General features: G+C 44.5%; 1 protein-coding gene across 3 annotated transcripts; it reads left to right on the forward strand.

Moving 5' to 3' along the window:
• Nucleotides 1–244: 244 nt before the first annotated feature.
• On the forward strand, nucleotides 245–16715 carry LOC116985101 (pollen-specific leucine-rich repeat extensin-like protein 1). Of its 3 annotated transcripts, none has more exons than XM_033039519.1 (3): nucleotides 245–373; nucleotides 9933–11199; nucleotides 15992–16715. In XM_033039519.1, exons 2-3 carry the CDS (start codon nucleotides 9985–9987, stop codon nucleotides 16091–16093), a joined length of 1317 nt encoding a protein of 438 aa, XP_032895410.1. In that variant the 5' UTR covers nucleotides 245–373; nucleotides 9933–9984; the 3' UTR covers nucleotides 16094–16715. The 3 variants fall into 3 exon arrangements, with proteins under 3 accessions (XP_032895410.1, XP_032895411.1, XP_032895412.1); XM_033039520.1 differs by lacking the exon at nucleotides 245–373 and adding an exon at nucleotides 3757–3981; XM_033039521.1 differs by lacking the exon at nucleotides 245–373 and adding an exon at nucleotides 4972–5011.
• The last annotated feature ends 916 nt before the right edge of the window (nucleotides 16716–17631 follow it).

Raw genomic sequence — 17631 nt, forward strand, 5'->3', positions numbered from 1 at the left:
GGACATATATATGAAAGTGAATGGACCTTTGTAAATAACTCTGTTCCAACACCATTCTGCTGCAAATACTATTCCATTAATCTTAGCAATACCAAGAATGAGATGTTATGCAGATTAAATAGTTTATTGTCAACTCGCAGTACAGAATCTAAACCTGTTTGGTCTGTTTCCCAGCCAGGGTTTATTTACTGAAATAAGAGTATTTTCCGTCTTGTTCTGGGCTGCATATCTGGTTTGCTAACGTTACTTAAACCACTCCCGTCTTGCAATCGGCACAGGCAAAGAAAGATATGCTCCACTTCCAGTCCCTGGTTTCGTTTGCTGGAAGTTAAGAGAAAACTGACAAGTTGCAGACTGCTCTCAACTTGCAAAGGTAAATTTATTCAAATCAAATCAACAGTGATAGAACTTTCTATAGGAGCGGCAGTGGTGTGTTTCATGCACTTGAGTCACAGTTTAATCATTAATTGGAGGCAAGTTATCAGTTGTAAAGTGCCAGTTAACTACGGATATGAGGCTTCTAATCCATACATCAATATTAAGAGGATTTGAACTGTGAACATTTGCATAGAATACTTTGAGTGCAATCTGCAATATGCTTGAAATTGATTTTAGAAAGGGGATTTCACAGACATGGACTATGGTTTGACTTGGTTCAAGGTATGGTATTAAATCAGGCTCTACAATAATCAACTATATATACGTCCCTGAGATACTTATCACAAAGGAGCAGTGAAATGTAAAACCCTGCATTAAGGAGATTAAATAGCAAGATAAAAGGGTCGGGGAGCACAGTTGAACGATAGAAAGCATCTTTGGGAGGTTGAATTTGAAGGGAAGATATGGAGTTAATATCAAGACCCTTAACAACAGATGTACCGAGGGACCTTGGGCTTCCTGAAAGTAACAAAATAAGTAGATAAAGTGGTAAAGAAGACATATAGTAATGCTTGCCTTCATCATGTGGGGCATTGAGTATAAGTCAGGAAGTCATGATGTTTCAACGTTATAGGAGTTTAGGTTGCATTTGGAATATTGCATGCAGTTCTGGTCGTCCCATTACAGGAAGCATGTGGAGAATTTTGAATATTTGTGTTGTTCTATGTTCCAAAATATTTTTTTAAATGTATCGATTAAGAAATGATTCTGTGGTGTAGATTCAGAGAGACAGACCTCGATCCTTCACAAGGGTACCAACCCAAAATGTCACCTGTCCATTCCCTCCACAGATGCTGCCTGACCTGCTGAGTTCTTCCAGCACTTTCTATTTTGCTGTTGAGCTCAATCCATATTTCATCTGAATGGTTTATATTTTACGCTCCTTGCCTTTGAAGGATTATTTCCGCAAATGTAATTTGATTCCTGCTTGCTGGGAACTACTCGTGATTAAGCAAAAAAACATTCTGAAATCTATTTAACGCACAAAGTGCTGGAGGAACTTAGCGGGTCAGGCAGCATTTGTGGAGGGAATGGACCTAGAAGTTTTGGGTCAGAACCTTGCCTCACAGAGTGCGGGGCGGGGAGGGTGGGAGGGGGGGTTGAAAGCTGGAAAACAGAGGTGGTGGGGGGTGGGGTGGGACAAAGCCTTCTAAGTGATAGGTGGATTCAGAGAGTCAAGATCGGAAATGTCATCCATCCATGTATCTCCACAGATGCTGGCTGACCACTGAGTTCCTACAGCATTAAGCTCATAAGTTCATAAATCATAGGAGCAGCACTATTCATAGAACATCGAAACAGAAATTATTTGCAGGAGGAGGCCATTCGGCCCTTCGTGCCAGCACCGCCATTCATTGTGATCATGGCTGATCGTCCCCAATCATTATCCCGTGCCTGCCTTCTCCCCATATCCCTTGACTCCACCAGTCCCTAGAGCTCTATCTAACTCGGTCCATCAAGTCTACTCCGCCATTCAATCATGGTTGATCTATCTTTCCCCCTTAACCCCATTCTTTCGCCTTCTCCCCATAACCCCTGACACCCGTACTAATCGCAAATCTATACATTTCTACCTTAAAAATATCCATTGACTTGGCCTCCACAGCCTTAGTGTTTTACTCATTCTAGTATCTGCAGTTCCTTGTGTCTCTGAATTGATTCTATTGATTACATAAAGCACATGAAGGGTTCCAAACTGAAATATCACATATGTCCAGATTCTCCAGTGATGCTGCCTGACCCGCTGAGTTACTCCAGCACTTTGTAGCCTTTTTTTTGTAATGCAACATCATTGTTTCTACATTCTGGTAAACCTCCTCTGCACCTTCTTCAAAGCCACCACAACCTTCCTGTAATGGGGCGACCAGAACCATGGGCGGAAATCCCGGGGGGGACGGAGGGGGTGGGGGGCACGTGCCCCCCATGTTTTCAGAGGTGGGGGACAATCCCCCCATGTTTTGTAATCCGGACTTTATCAGACGCTTTCTAAGGGCTGAATCGGCCCATTCACGGGGCCTTTCAGCGACCGGCGCGGCTTAAAATCAAACTGCTGCATCGAGGTGATTGAGGCTCCCGATGTTGAAGCCCCCTCCGGCTGATTCAAGCCCCACGATTCGGGACGGACGAAGCTGCTGTTGCTGGAGTTCAGAGTCGGTCAGCAACCAGGTCAGCTCCCGATGTTACCGTCCACAGGGCCCACGACCGAAGCCTCACGTGAATGCGCATGCGCGCGTGCGTGTGTGAGCAGGCGCGCGCGCGGCCGTCAAGAAATCATGTCCCCCCCATGTTTTGATAGCGATTTCCGTGCCTGACCAGAACTGTACACAATACTCTAAATGTGGCCTCACCAAAGCCCTCTCCAGCTGCATCTTGACTTCCTGACATGCCCATGCCCTGACCAATGAAGGCAAGCATACCACACACCAAATATGAGAGTTAATGGGGTTATTGAGGCAGATATTTCTGAGACAAACTACGGAATATTGTAAATTGTGATGCCGATGATTCCCCCTCCTTCGCGGTCAAAGTGAGCTTGAAAACTGGAAAATACGATGAAAAGATAAAAATTATTTGAAAGTAAACCTGAAAATTCATGGGGACAGGGACATCTTGTTTAGTTTAGAAGTACAGCATGGAAACTGACCCTTCAGCCCACCAAGTCCATGCTGACCAACGATCACCCGTTCACATTGGTTGTATGTTGTCGCACTATCTCATCCACTCCCTACGCACTAGGGGCAATTTACAGTGGGCAAATTAATGAACAAACCCGCACGTCTTTGGAATATGGGAGGAAACTGGAGCACCCGGAGGAAACCCACGCGGTCACTGGGAGAACGTGAAAATTCCGCACACAAATAGACAGCACACGGAGGTCAAGATTGAACCCGGGTCTCTGGTGCTATGATGTAGCAGATCTACCCGCTGTGCCACTGTGCCATCCTGATGGCTTAACAAGCTTGTGTAAGAAGGAACTGGAGATGCTGGTTTAAACCGGAGATAGACGCACAAAGTGGGAGTGTCTCAGCGGGACAGGCAGCATCTCTGGAGGGAAGAAGGGTCTCGACCTGAAACGTCACCCATTCCTTCCCTCCAGAGATGCTGCCTGTCCCACTGAGTTACTCCAGCATTTTGTTTTTAACAAGCTTGTGTTAAATGTTCATTCAGGTAACAGTAGAGTTGAGTGAACCTAAACTACTCAGTCACACCAGCAGCAAAATGGTATCACAGCCATCTTGGGATGAAACAAGAGCAGTGTTATTGAAACCAAAAACCCTGCTCACTGCTCTCCAGTTTGTCACGTGGTCACCTTGACCGTGCCAGTGTAAACAGTCTAGCAGACGGCAGCTTGGGTCGACTGAGGAGATATCATGAACAAGGCACGGCAATTGTGGATTCAACTGATCCCAGGGAGTTGTTCCTCCAGCTCAGTTTAACTCCGGGACTGAGGGAATCTCTGCCTTGAGGCTCCAGTAATCAACCACCATGGGATTTCTGGATTCTGTCTCCCAGATCAACTGACAACACATCAAATATCTTCAGGTATCTTTGAAGAACGGGTAAAACTAATACAGCTAAAACAGCTCTCTCTTGAGCTTATGCTGCTCTTCTGAAGGTTAAATTAAATAATGTTTCTGGGTAGTGGTGAATTAATTCATCCATTAAATATTTTTGACTGAGGGAGAGGAGTTGAGCCACAAGTGGTGACACAAAAAGACTCTTGTATCGAGGCCTGGGAGATCACTTGCTCTCTGGATGGTTCAGCCACACGGAGTAAATATGACTTTAATCTTTGGGCCACTAATTGGGAAATGTATAAGGTGGTAGTGTAATAATAAGTGCGGAAATGCTTCATTTTTTCATCATTGGATTGATTAGGAATATAAAAATCTCACATTGAAAGTGGCCGTCGATGCAGAGATTATGAATCGTGCAAGAGAGAATTGGGTAATTGGTTGAAAGAGCAGGACTATTAAAGGGATGATACTTGATGTCCCAATTGCGTAAACGGGGCACAGACACTTCCTGTGCTGTCAGCGAAATGACAGGTTGAAATTCAGTCTTCTCTCCGACATCTCTAACTGAGAATTCTTCTCATTCCAAAAATAAATCGGAAGTATCAGAAGGATAAAACCAGTCAATCAAAGTACGATTTTACCAGGAATGTAAACTGCTGAATAAGTAGATTTCCTTGTATTCGCAAGGAACTGCAGGTGCTGACTTTGCAAAGTCCTGGAGTATCTCAGTGGGTCAGACAGCATCTCCATAGAACATGATAGGTGATGTTTGAATATGAAGGGTCCCGACCCAAAACGTCACCTATTCATGTTCTCCAGAGATGCTGCCTGAGCCGCTGAGTTACTCCAGCACTTTGCAGCTCCCCTGCTTTGAGCAGCCTTGCCATCTCTTCACATTACATTGTGGGAACTTGCTCTGTACAAGTTGGCTGTTTACTTTGCAGCAGTGACCACACTTCAACAGTACTTTGCGTCAAAGTACGGAAACATGCCCTTTGGGCCAACTCGTCCATGTTGACCAAGGTGCCCCATCTACACTAGTCCCACCTGCCCAGGTTTGGCCCATAGTCCTCTAAATCCTTCCATCCATGTACCTGTCCAAGTGTCTTTATCAAAAGTAGCCAAAAGCTACCTCATTGTTTGTGAAAGCATTTTACTGTATGGGACAATTTAAAATGGACGAGCACACACATATGCACAAATGTGCACATGGACACACACACAAACATGTGCGCACACACACATACACGACATGCTCTTACGCTGACATGAAAACACACATGCACGCATATGCACACACACACATGCACCACGTATACACCTACACATGCACACACACACATGTACACATATACACCTACACATGCACTACTTATACACCTACACATGCATGCGCACACATGCACCACATATACACCTACACATGCATGCACACATATATATACACACACACCCATACACACACGCACATGTGCACTCATAGATACACACACCCATGCACAGACACATGCACATAAACCATGCGCATGTGCACACACACACACACAGACAGATGCCTCTTCTCTCCATATCTCCTGATCTCCACTTTTTATCCTTCCACCTCTGGCCTTTGTCCACCCGTCTGTTAATCCAACCCTTTCATCTGTATCCACCTAGCACTTGCTTGACTTTGTCCCGCCCCTATTTCTCTTCCACCTTTCTCCCTGCTACTCCATTCAGTCTGCAGAAGGGTCCCGACCCGAAACGTCACCTGTTCATGTTCTCCAGAGATGCTGCCTGACCTGCTGAGTTACTCCAGCACATTGTGTCTCTCAATGAACAGTGAAGTCCAGGGTAGTGTTGTAGAGCAGATGGATTCAGGAGTACAAGGACATAATTCTCTGAAAGTAGCAGCGCAGGGAGATAGGGCGGTGAAAAATGCTTTCAGCACGCTGGCCATCAGTCAGGAATTGAGTGCAGAAGTGGAAACAAGGAACTTCAGGTGCTGGTTTACAAAAAAAGACATAAAGTGCTGGAGTAACTTGACAGGACATGTTGCCTGATCCAATTGAGTATAGAAGTTGCAGATGTACAGATGTTGATGTGACCTCACTTGAAATATTGTCACCCTACTACAGGCAAGCTGAAAAATAGCACAGAGAAATTTTACGAGGATGTTGCCAGGACTCGAGGAGCCTGAGCTATAGGGAAAAGTTGGGCAGGCCAGGTTTTCATTCCTTGGAGGTCAGGAGGCTAAGAGATGATCTTATAGAGGTAGGGCCAGATTTACATATAAGCTTCATAAGCTTAAGTTTATGGCCTCGAGATCTAGGGGGGCCTCGGCAGGGCCGGATTTACCTATAGGCTTCATAGGCTGATTGTGAGGGGCCTTACATAGGGGACTGGGAGGGACCTCACAAGTGGAATAGCCTAGGGCCTCTCTTCATCTAAATCCGGCCCTGTATAGAGGTATATAAAATCAAGGGATACAGATAGGGTGAATGCACTTAGTGTTTTATCCAGGGTAAGGGAATCAGGAAGCAGAAGACATAAATTTAAGGTGAGCCGGGCAAAATTTCAAAGGAACCTGAGGAGCAACTTTTTTTTCAGAGGGTGGTGTGTATATGGAATAAGCTGCCAGAGGAAGTAGTTGCGGCAGGTACTATTTAAAATTAAAAATGTTAAAGCATTTAAAAGACATTTGGACAGATACATGGACAGAAAAGGTTTAGAGGGATATGGGCAGGTGGGACTAGCATAGACGAGACATGTTGGTCAGCATAGGCAAGTTGGGCTGAAGGGCCTGTTTCCATGCTGAGGCAATGGAGTGGCATGGATTACTGAAACTGAGTTGAACTTGCCCAGTTTGGTTCCTTGTGTTTGCATAAGGCATAGAATATATCAGACTCAAAGTGCCAGAGGAACTCGGTGGGTCATGCAGCATCTGCGGAGGGAATGGACAAACGATGTTTGAGCTTGGGGCCTTTCTTCAGGAGGTTTCAGAGTTCCTCCAGCATTTTGTTTTTTGCTCCAGTTTCCTGTGTCTGTGTGGAACACATCAAGATGACCACAAGTGGTACTTTAGATTGTAGACTCGCGAGAATGCAGATGCTGGAATCTTGAGCAAAATACAATGAGCTGGAGGTCTTTAACAGGCATTTGAACATGGATTAAATTATATCGAAAACATGAAACTGTGTTCTTTATTACCGTGAATGACGTGGCAGAGGGTGAAAGGTGGCCATTTTGTTCCTGTAAGTGATAAAGCAACAAGTTGATGAACAACTTCCTGCCTCCAGACAAACAAGGAAACAAAATGCTTGAATCTTTGGTTAAACAAGTTGAGCAGCCTAATGCCCCTCCCCGCCCACATAGTTCACTTAACAACCAGATTAAACCATGATAGACTTCATTTAGATCCAAAACTATTTGTTCAACGTTACAAGTTTGGAACAGTATTCAGAGTTTCATATGTTGTGGAATGTTCAAGAAGATCATCGATGAGTAAACTGAAAGTAGGCTCCTCAGTTTGGGGAAAGTGAATTTTAAGCAGATATTTGGTGTCTTGCAGAGAGGAGTGGGAGAATTAGACCGTTGGCTACTTCTTTCAAAATGGTCAAAACACTTCAGAACGGGTAAAAAACGACACCGTACTTACCCTTTAAACTAATTTTTATTTCGTTTTTTTCCTTGTTAGAGGCAGCACAGTGGGTTAGCCAGTAGAGCCGCTGCCTCACAGCACCAGAGACCCAGGTTTGATCCTGACCTTGGATGCTGTCTGTGTGGTGTTTGCATGTTCTCCCTGGGCCTGTGTGGATTTCCTCCTGGTTGCCCCACTGCAGAAAGAATGGGGAGGCTTTGAGAGGATGCAGGTTTACCAGGATGCTACATGGATTAGAGCCTATTAGGAGAGGTCAGATAGACTTGGATTGCTTGCACTAAAGTGGTGGAAGTTGAGGGGAGACCAGAAGATGGCGGCGCGCACAGTCGCAGCGGCCCCTCGGGAGATAGTCGGAGTATTAAAAAGTATGTTCCGGTATTCCCTGGGAAACGTCTTCTCATTTTGCACTGTACAACTGTTGCTTTGCAGGATGACAATAAAGGTTGATTTGATTTGATTTGATTTGATTTAGATAGATGTATGTAGAATTATGAGAGGCATAGATAAGGTATACAGTCAAAACCGTTTTCCGAGGATGGAAATGTCAAAGACCAGAGGGCTTTAAGGTGAGAGGGGCAATGTTTGAATGAGATATATTTTTTACACAGAGCTTGGTGGGTGCCTGGAATGTGCTGCCATGGGTGGTGGTGGAGGCAGATACAACAGTGATGTTTAAGAGGCTTTTAGATAGGCACATGGAAATGCAGAGAATGGAGGGACATGGATCACAGGCAGGCAGTGGAGATTAGATTCCTGTGCTGGACTGTTCTGTGTTCTATGTTATAGGTTCCATGATTGTGCCTCCTTTTCTAATGTTCTCTGTTGCTTCTAAATCGCAATCCCTTTTCCTACCCTTCCCCACTGATATAACCAAGTGTACCCTATATAAGTATTTTCCAGATCCCACAATGAAAATGATCTCCTATTGTGACCTCACCACCTTCCTTACATCCTCAGAGGATTTTTTGGCACAAAAGTTAAACTTTAAAAAATTTAAGTGCAAGCCATTACATGTTAACTTATAATTGTTGTTGAAGGTCTCAAGGTTTCAAGGTTTCAAGGTCAGTTTATTGTCACATGTGTCAATTAAGGTGCGGTGAAATTTGAGTTACCATACAGCCATACTAAGTGAAGAGCAACAAGGCACACAGCCACATAAAATAAAAGTTAACATAAACAACCACCACATTCCTCACTGTGATGGAAGGTTATAAACTCCAATCTTCTCCTTCTTTATTCTCGGGGCTGTCGAACCATCAGCAGCCGGGGCGATCAAAGCTCCCGCAGCCGGTGTTCCGAAGCCCTCGCGTGATCGAAACCCCCGCGTCGGGACGGTTGAAACTCTCCGTGGCTTGGAGTTGCCGAATCGGTCTCTAACTAGGGACCGCGGGATCCTCGATGTTAAAGTCCACAGGCCCACTGTTGGAGCTCTCCACAGTCGATCCCCGTCAAAGGGATCGCAAACTCCACGATAGTAAATCTGCGGCGCGCCAATGGTCGAAGTGCCGGGCCGGTCTCCAAGAAAGGCCACGCCGCTCCAAAATGTTCGGCTGCTGTGGGGACGGAGATACGATACGGGAAAAAAAATCGCATCCCAGCCACCCCCCACATAAAACAAGCCAAGGAACACTAAAACATACTCTTTAACACGTACTTAAAATAACAAAACAGAGGAAAGGACAGACAGACTGTTGGCGAGGCAGCCATTGCTGGCGCCACCCGGTGGTTCAGTGGAACGTATTCACAAACTGGCAGCTTACAACCCCACGGTATGAACATTGGATTCTCCAATGCCAAAGAATATACCCCCAGACCCGACCCTCTCTCCTTCCCATGCCCATCCTGAACACAGTGTGCACATATTTCTCCTACCTATTCCCATTCCCCACTAGTCACTCTGCTCCTATCCTCTCCCGCATACACTCGTCTCCCATTCCCAAGTTGCCTATTCCCCTTCTATTCCCACCCCCTCTTTCCCCTTCCCACCCCCTCCCTCTGGCTTTACATCTCACTCCTCCTCTTCTCCCCATACCCTTTTGTCTCCTTTTCACTCCTAGCCTTTGTCACTTATTCCACCCACCTACCAATCAAATGCTCCCTCGCATGTATCCACCTATCACTTGCCTGACTTTGTTCCACCACCACCTCTCCTTTCCAGCTTTCTTCCCCCTACACCATCCGTCTGAAGAAGGTTCCCCCGGCCCGAAACATTGATTGTCCCCTATCTCCACAGATGGTGCCTGGCCCATTGAGTTCCTCCAGCACTTTGTGTTTTGCTGAAAATTCCAGCATCTGCAGTTCCTCATATATCCATTTCATAAACTTCTTGTTTTCAGATTGTTCTGATCGGACTGGCATAACCCTGTTCCCTGGACAGGAACAATTAAGATGGAAGCTGGGAAGAAGGAATTACCAGCAGATGAACTCCCTCCACCTCATCAACAGAGTTCCTCTCCCAGCCCACCAGCTCCGTATGGATGGCAAGTGGATTACGTGGAAGTAGAAAGTGGTGCACCAACAGCATGCCCTCGGACAATGCCCAGACCAGGCCACATTCAACGGAGCCCAGACGCTGAGAATGCAATGAATCCGCTGCCTAATTATGAAATGGTTTCTCCACCTTACCCACCATTGTATCTGGAGTGTCAGCAAGCCCATCATAAACCAGAGACTGCCAGTCATGGAGTTGACTTTGGGCAACAAGGCAAAGTGAATCAGGAATCGTTTGTGTCCCCCAGTGAGCAAGATGCTGGGTGTACAACGGATTTGCAGGAAAACCCTGTAGGTTCGAACCTCCCATCAAACCAAAGTCAGCACTATGGACAAGACCCTTCCAGTTTTCAGATGGATCCTGAAGTTGAACATGCTGCAGCAATGGTAGCGGGAGGTCCACGAGACCTGGCTGCCGTGCAAACACCAGGCACCAAAGTTGCCCCCTATCCACTTAGTCCCCAGCAAGTGTTGTCCCCAAACTCAATGAATGCTGCTCTTCAAATGCCAACTCCACCGAGGCCTTCCTTGGGAAAAATAGGGCCCTTGCTGAGTTTTAATTCTGACTGGTTCTTGTTCGACCAGCCAATGCCACCCGTTGTGGCAGAACCTTTCCCGACTCCAGGCGATGCTCATCGCTTTAACTCTGATCTCCAGCGAGGGGCAGATGGTTATCAGCAAGAGTTTACTCCTCAGCTTCAAGATGTCATCCCAGCCAGCCCTCATTCACCCAAACAATCTCCTGCAACTTCTAAAATGGGCCCAAGTAAAGAACCAGAACATCAAATACAGACAGAAAGTATGTTTAACCCTTTCATACAAACACCAAAAACTGATGAAGGTTACAGCTCCCCAGATCCTCCACAGATGCCGATTGGTTTTGAGGCACTGGGACATTCAGGCACAAACATCAGTGACCAAAGCGCAGGCACTACATCGTTCCCTGAACCACCAAATACTCACAAGACAGATCCTACTTTGAAAGAGGCCTGGGAGCTTTTTCCACCGGCCTCTTCCACGAATTCTCCTCAGCCGGATGTTCGGACTGAGCCACCAATCCCAGTCTCTCCCATCTCCAACCACAAATCATCGCCACCACCCAGAATAATCACTGTAAGTAATGAATGGGAATGGGAATGTTATCAATCTGGAAGTGGAGGTTTCTTCATAAAATGGTACAAAGTGTTGGAGTAACGTGGATAGATGACCTCTTGGATTGGGAACCTTATTCAGACTTCAAAATATCTCCATGCTCTCCAAAGATGCTGCCTGACTCGTTGAGTTACTCCAGCACTTTGTGTCTTTTTTTCGTAAACCAGCATCTGTTGTTCCTTGTGTCTACAGCAGTTTTATCAGTCCTGTAAGTAATGCTTTGTGAATGGTGATATTATCAGTCTAGAAGTAGCAGTTTGATCAATCCTGTTAGATATCTGCACTGCCAAAGAGATGTTGTAAATACTGAATTTCAGTAAGGAATTAAATGTTCAGCTGCATTTAACACTGCTCTAATGATCTGATAAAGATTTACAGTGTAGATAGAAAACAGCCAGCCTGGGGGAAAGTAGATAGATAGATAGATAGATAGATAGATAGATAGATAGATAGATAGATAGATAGATAGATAGATAGATAGATAGATAGATAGATAGATAGATAGATAGATAGATAGATAGATAGATAGATAGATAGATAGATAGATAGATAGATAGATAGATAGATAGATAGATAGATAGATAGATAGATAGATAGATAGATAGATAGATCCTTTATTGTCATTCAGACCTTTTGGTCTGAATGAAATTATGTTACTAGCATAATTTAGTAGCAGAGGAGATGGAGGGAAATGTATAAGAGGTGTATAAAATCATGAGGGGAATGGATAGGATGAATGCATCGATTATTTTACTCATAATAGGGTAATTACTGTAAGAACCAGAGCATTGGTTTAATATGAAAGGGAAAAGATTTAATAGGAACATGAGGGAAAACTGTGAGACTACTATCTATGTGGAGTTTGCAAGTACTCCTCGTGACAGCGTGGGTTTCCTCCGGACACTCCAGTTTTCTCCCACATCCCAAAGACATGTGAGTTTGTAGGTTAATTGGCACTCTGTATAATTGCCCCTAGCAGCTAGACAAGTGGATGAGAAAGTGGGATGACATAGGACTAGTGTGAATGGGTGATACATTGGGAAATATGAGCACTTGGAACCGTTACAGATAGGATCGACACTGCTCAGGTCCAGGAAACACCACATGCACATCCAAATCTTGCTCATGAAACCATTTCGCTATTTAACTGCAGAACCTGGATTGGTGACGCTTCAGGCCGGGACCTTTCGTCAGTCTGAATAAAGGTCCTGACAGGAAACGTCACATATCCACGTTCTCCAGAGATGCTGCACTTTGTGCCTTGTTTCTACAGTTCCTTGATTTTCTAGCTAGTTTACTGATTGTTTTAAATATATGGCTGTGACAGCACATAAAATGTCAATTGATAGCGTGAGTCATTTGAGTAGAGGCACATCACAAAGAGTTGCTTTGTTACAATTCAATCAACGCTTTTGAAAGCTGCAGCAAGCAGTTTGTTGAAGCTTGAAAAGACACCAAGTAGGTATGTTGCAAAGCCTACCTGAAGTGTCGCTGAAAATCTGCCGCTGCGAGTGTGTGCGATTTTGGCGCCGTTTAGAGGGGGCGGGTTTAAAACGCGATTTTCTCTAAGCTGTTCCAATCGAAAATGTTCAGCCTAGTTAATTATTAACGAAAAATCGCTGAAAGACCCCGTCGCAAAAGCTATTATTAGGTTTAAAGGCCTTGAATAATAGTTATAGTAGTTTAAAAATCTATCTCTAAACCCGCGACCGCCAGCAACCGCAGGGTCTCATAAAGCAAACCACAGAAGGTTGGCTGTATATTTTTACATTAAAAAGGGCTTCTAAAGATCCCTTTATACAAAGTTTAATATTGCGAGTAGCTCATTTTGGGCCCATTATATCCCGCAGTATTTTTCTCGGCATTTGGGGCACAAATCTACCGCAATGTGAACGTTCTAAACCAGCGCGTTCCACAGGGACCCACTAGAAAGCTGATTTAAATGGACTTTAATTTACAGCAATTGAACACTAAATTCCTTCCATTTGGCCTATAAATTAATGTAAATGAGATTTTAAAATCATGTTTTATTGTGAATTATTTGTGAATATTATTTGGACATTTAGGCTATTTAAAAATGTTAATCATTTATTAAGAAATGGATAGATGTTTAGATCTAGTAATTGAAGTCTGAAATTAGCTACAATTAGGTAACTAACTAATTATATGCTTTAATTTCAGGTCATCCAAGTAAGATTATTTTATATTTGTTTCAGAATGCTTCAATCTATGATAACTGAAAATTTCATTCAGTTCTCTTAATTTTTAAGAAAGTTATGGGCTTTTGACTGTTCACGATCACAGCTTTTTTGTTATGTCCATAGAAAATCAATAGGGAACAAGATGCTCATTTCCCAGTATGAAAATGGCCATAACTTTTTAAATACTTGAGATATGAAAGTGAATTAGGTGTCAAATTAAACTTATTTTTATGCTTTATCTGATGGGATAAATTACAGACTTGATTTTTAAAATCTCAAAATTTTGTAACATTGCTACACCAAGCGCTGGATCAGACAGCATTTGTGGAGGAAATGGATTGGCAATGTTTTGGGTTAAAACCCATCGTCAGACTGGTTGTTGTATGGGGGGGGGGGGGAGAAAGCTGGAAAAGATAGGTGGGGGGGGGACAAAACCTTGTGAGTGATAGGTGGATACAGGTGAGGTGGGTTGATTGGCAACAGTTGGACTAAGCCACAAAGGCTACAGGCGAAAGGGAGACAAAAGGGCATCAGATAAGGAGTGAAATGTGAGAGAACCAGAAGACATAAGTTTGAGGCAAGAGGGGCAAATTTTAATAGGAAGCTGAGGGGCAACATTTTCAGAGAGTGGTGGGTATATGGAATAAGCTGCTAGAAGAGGTAGCTGAGGCAGGTACAATAGTAGCATGTAACAGAGACTTGGTCAGGTATATAGATAGGAAAGGTTTAGGGGGATATGGGCTAAACATGGGCAATGGGACTAACAGATGGGGTATCTTCATTGGCATAGACAGGTTTGTTCCATGCTGTCTGGCTCTGGGACTAGGAAAAAAACTGGGCTTTTTTTACCTGGAACACAGGAGGATGAGTGGTGACATTATAGATAAAGTCATGAGGGGCTTAAAAATAAGGTGAATAGCCACACGTTATCACCTCCAGGGTGGGGAAATCAAATACTAGGGGATGTGGGTTTAAAGTGGGAGGTGAAGTATTTAAAAAGGATCTGAGGGGCACCTTTCTCGCACAGAGAGAGGTGCGTGCATGGAACGACCTTCCAGAGGAAAGGAAGAGGTGGGTACAATTACAGCATTTAAATGACACCTGGACAGGTACAGGGAGAGGAAAAGTTTGGAGGGATATGGGCCAGGTGCAGGCAAATGGTACTAAATAGGTGCCACTAACCTGGTCGGCATGGAGTGTTGGGCCAATGGGCCTGTTTCCATGCTGTATGAATCTATGACTCTACAAATACTCAACACTATACTTCCACCGTGCAGTAGTCAAGAGGTTGGGGTCACTCATTGATACTCTCAGAAATGACATTACTGCAAACCGCATGGATTCCTTCCACAATCCACACCCACTCCTTAATCCAATTTTCAGCAAATAAATACAAGATCAGGCAGCATCTGTGGAGGCAAAGGGATGGTCAACGTTTCAGGTTGAGAGACCCTGCATCAACTCGACCCGCTGAGTTCCTCCAGCAGTTTGTTTTTTTACTCCGGATCTGCAGATTCCAGCATCTGCAGTGCTTTCATCTCCAAGAACCAGATGGTGATGTTGAATTCACATCCAGGTCCATTCAAAACAATCACTGTTTCTACTACATAGAGAGGCATTGATAGGGTTGACAGCCAGATCCTTTTCCCAGGTTGGAAATATCAAAGAGTAGAGGGCTTAGCTTTAAGATGAGCCTTGCCACTCAGCCTCCTGTAGCCTAGGTGAAGGAAAGCCCCGTCTTAGAATCCTACCGTAATAGAGACAGCACAGAAACAGGCCCTTTGAACCAGCAGGTCTTTGCCAACCAAGATACCCATTCAAGTATGTATTCTAGAGAGAGTTCGATACAGCTCTTAGATCTAATGGAATCAAGGGATATGTGGTGAAACCAGGAACAGGGTACTGATTTTGGATGATCAGCCATGATCATATTGAATGGCGGTGCTGGCTTGAAGGGCCGAATGGCCTACTCCTGCATCTATTTTCTGTTTCTATGTTTCTATATCCAATCTGTTAGTCCCATTTGCCTGTGCCTTTTACAGAGGGTGGTGGGTTCCTGGTAAGATAATCTCAAATGCCTTCACCTGATCCATTCCATGCACATCCATGTGCCTATCTAACATCCTCTTAAATGCCACTATTGCATCTGCCTCCACCACCGCAGTGCAGTGCATTCCAGGCCCAAACCGCCATCTGTATAAAAAACTTGCCCCGCATATTTCCTTGGAACTTTGTTCTGCTCACGTTATAGCAAGGCCCTCCGGACTTGGTTATTTCCACCTTGGGTCAAAGGTTCTGACTGTCTACCCTATCTGCACCTCTCATAATTTTATATACTTCCAATAGGGAGCTAATGCACCCTTAATTAAGACAGCATTATGGTAAACCACTTCTGCACCCTCCCCAAAGCCTCCACTGTAATGGGGTGACCAGAACTGCACGCAATACTCCAAATGCGGGCCGGCGCAAAGACCAAATGATTGAACATGGTAGATGTTGTATTGTTACTGTCACTGCATTAACCCGCAACTCTCTCCTTTTCCTGTTCAAAGAGCGACCAGCCACGAGAGGAGCCAAGCGCGAGCGGTCACACTGAGAATGATTGTACTGAACCAAAGGAAATTAAACTGATGCCACATCCCACCCTGAGGTAATCGCCACCATTCCTGCACATCGAGTGGTTCTGATGCTGGAGCACTGCTCCCAACTCAAGACTGTTTTATTGATCCAGTATACTGGCTGCTCTTTTGATCTTAAAATAACTTACTTTGGTCGAAAGGTGATATGAAATATTCTCCAATATTAAGTAACATCCTGCTTTTATCCCCCTCTCTTCCCTGTGTCGCACCCAGGTGCAAATCTGTTTCCCCAACTATTTGCCACCTCTTTTCTCTTCCTTTCTGACCCCCGTTCCCTTCACCCATATACATTCCTCTGGCTTCACATTTCACTCCTCTGCTCTCCTTCTCTTACTCCCTCTTGTCTCTATTTCACCACCAGCCTTCATCACTTACCTCACCCCTCTGCCAACCAAAAACCCTTCCCCACCAGTATCCTGTCTCCTTCCATCCACACACCCCTCCCTCTGGCTTTACATTTCACTCCTCTCCATATCTGACGCCCTTTGGTGCCACTTCTCACCTCCAGCCTTTGTCTTAATCCACCCCTCTGCCAAAACCCCCCGCACACCTGTATCCACCTATCACTCGCCAGGCTTTGTCCCACCCCCACCTCTCTTTTCCAGCTTTCTTCTCTCCCCCTCCCCGTCCCCACTACAATCAGTCTGAAGAAGGGTCCCGAACCAAAACGTCACCTGTCCATGTTATTCCAGCACTTGGGTTTTTTTTTGTCTAAATCGTAAATAGTTAACTTCTATTCTGTACTTTGCTGGTAATGCTACAAAGTGACCCTACAAAGTCCATGCATCTGAATTTGACGTTATTTAAGAATGATAGAACAGGCCAGTCCTCAGATTTTTGGAATGCGGTACTTTTGCCCTGGTCGTGTACAATGTGTTTGTCCACCAGCCTAATCATCTCTGTCAGAGGAGGTAGTTGAGGCAGGTACAATAACAACATTTACAGGACACTTGAACAGGTACCTTACATGGATAGGAATTGTTTGGAGGGATGTGGGCCAAACTAGGGCAAATCTACCAGAATGCTGCCTGAACTACAGCATATTAGAGTCTTACAAGCTTGTTTTAAGTTCACAGACAGATGTCCATTCTGTACAAAATGGAGTCATTTGAAAACAAAATGAAGTCAGTTGTCCTCCCAAAATGGACGCTGTACTGAAGCTGTGCCAAGATTTGAGAATAAGGCTGACATTGCAAAGTTTACCAATAACTTGTTATTGGTTTCAATTATAGATGGGTTCAGCCTCCCTTGTTTCCCTTAGGTTACGGATCTTTCAGTCAGATTTAGAAGGTGTGTTTATTGATAAGAAATAATTGTATAATTGTACTAACTTTTCTTTGTTCGAAGAGTTGTGCGACAGGGAAGCTAAGGTGTATAGCTTCCAGCACACTCCCGCTAGCGAATAAAAGAATCTTGCCTTACTTTGTCTTTGACTTGTCTGTAATTACTTATCAATAAGTTGGAGGGGTTGGACCAACATAGATTGTTTTATCCGAAGCGTAGGAGGTTGAAGGCAGACCTGATAGAAGTATATAAAATTATATGAGGCATAG

The sequence above is a fragment of the Amblyraja radiata genome, chromosome 21, assembly GCF_010909765.2.
Source record: "Amblyraja radiata isolate CabotCenter1 chromosome 21, sAmbRad1.1.pri, whole genome shotgun sequence".
Taxonomy (NCBI): domain Eukaryota; kingdom Metazoa; phylum Chordata; class Chondrichthyes; order Rajiformes; family Rajidae; genus Amblyraja; species Amblyraja radiata.

What these genes read in the sequence shown, in the direction of transcription:
- LOC116985101 (XM_033039519.1), top strand. Translation starts at nt 9,985, where the DNA reads ATGGAAGCTGGGAAGAAGGAATTACCAGCAGATGAACTCCCTCCACCT. An exon ending in CACCACCCAGAATAATCACT is followed by an intron (nt 11,200 to 15,991) that starts GTAAGTAATGAA and finishes TCCTGTTCAAAG; the next exon opens with AGCGACCAGCCACGAGAGGA.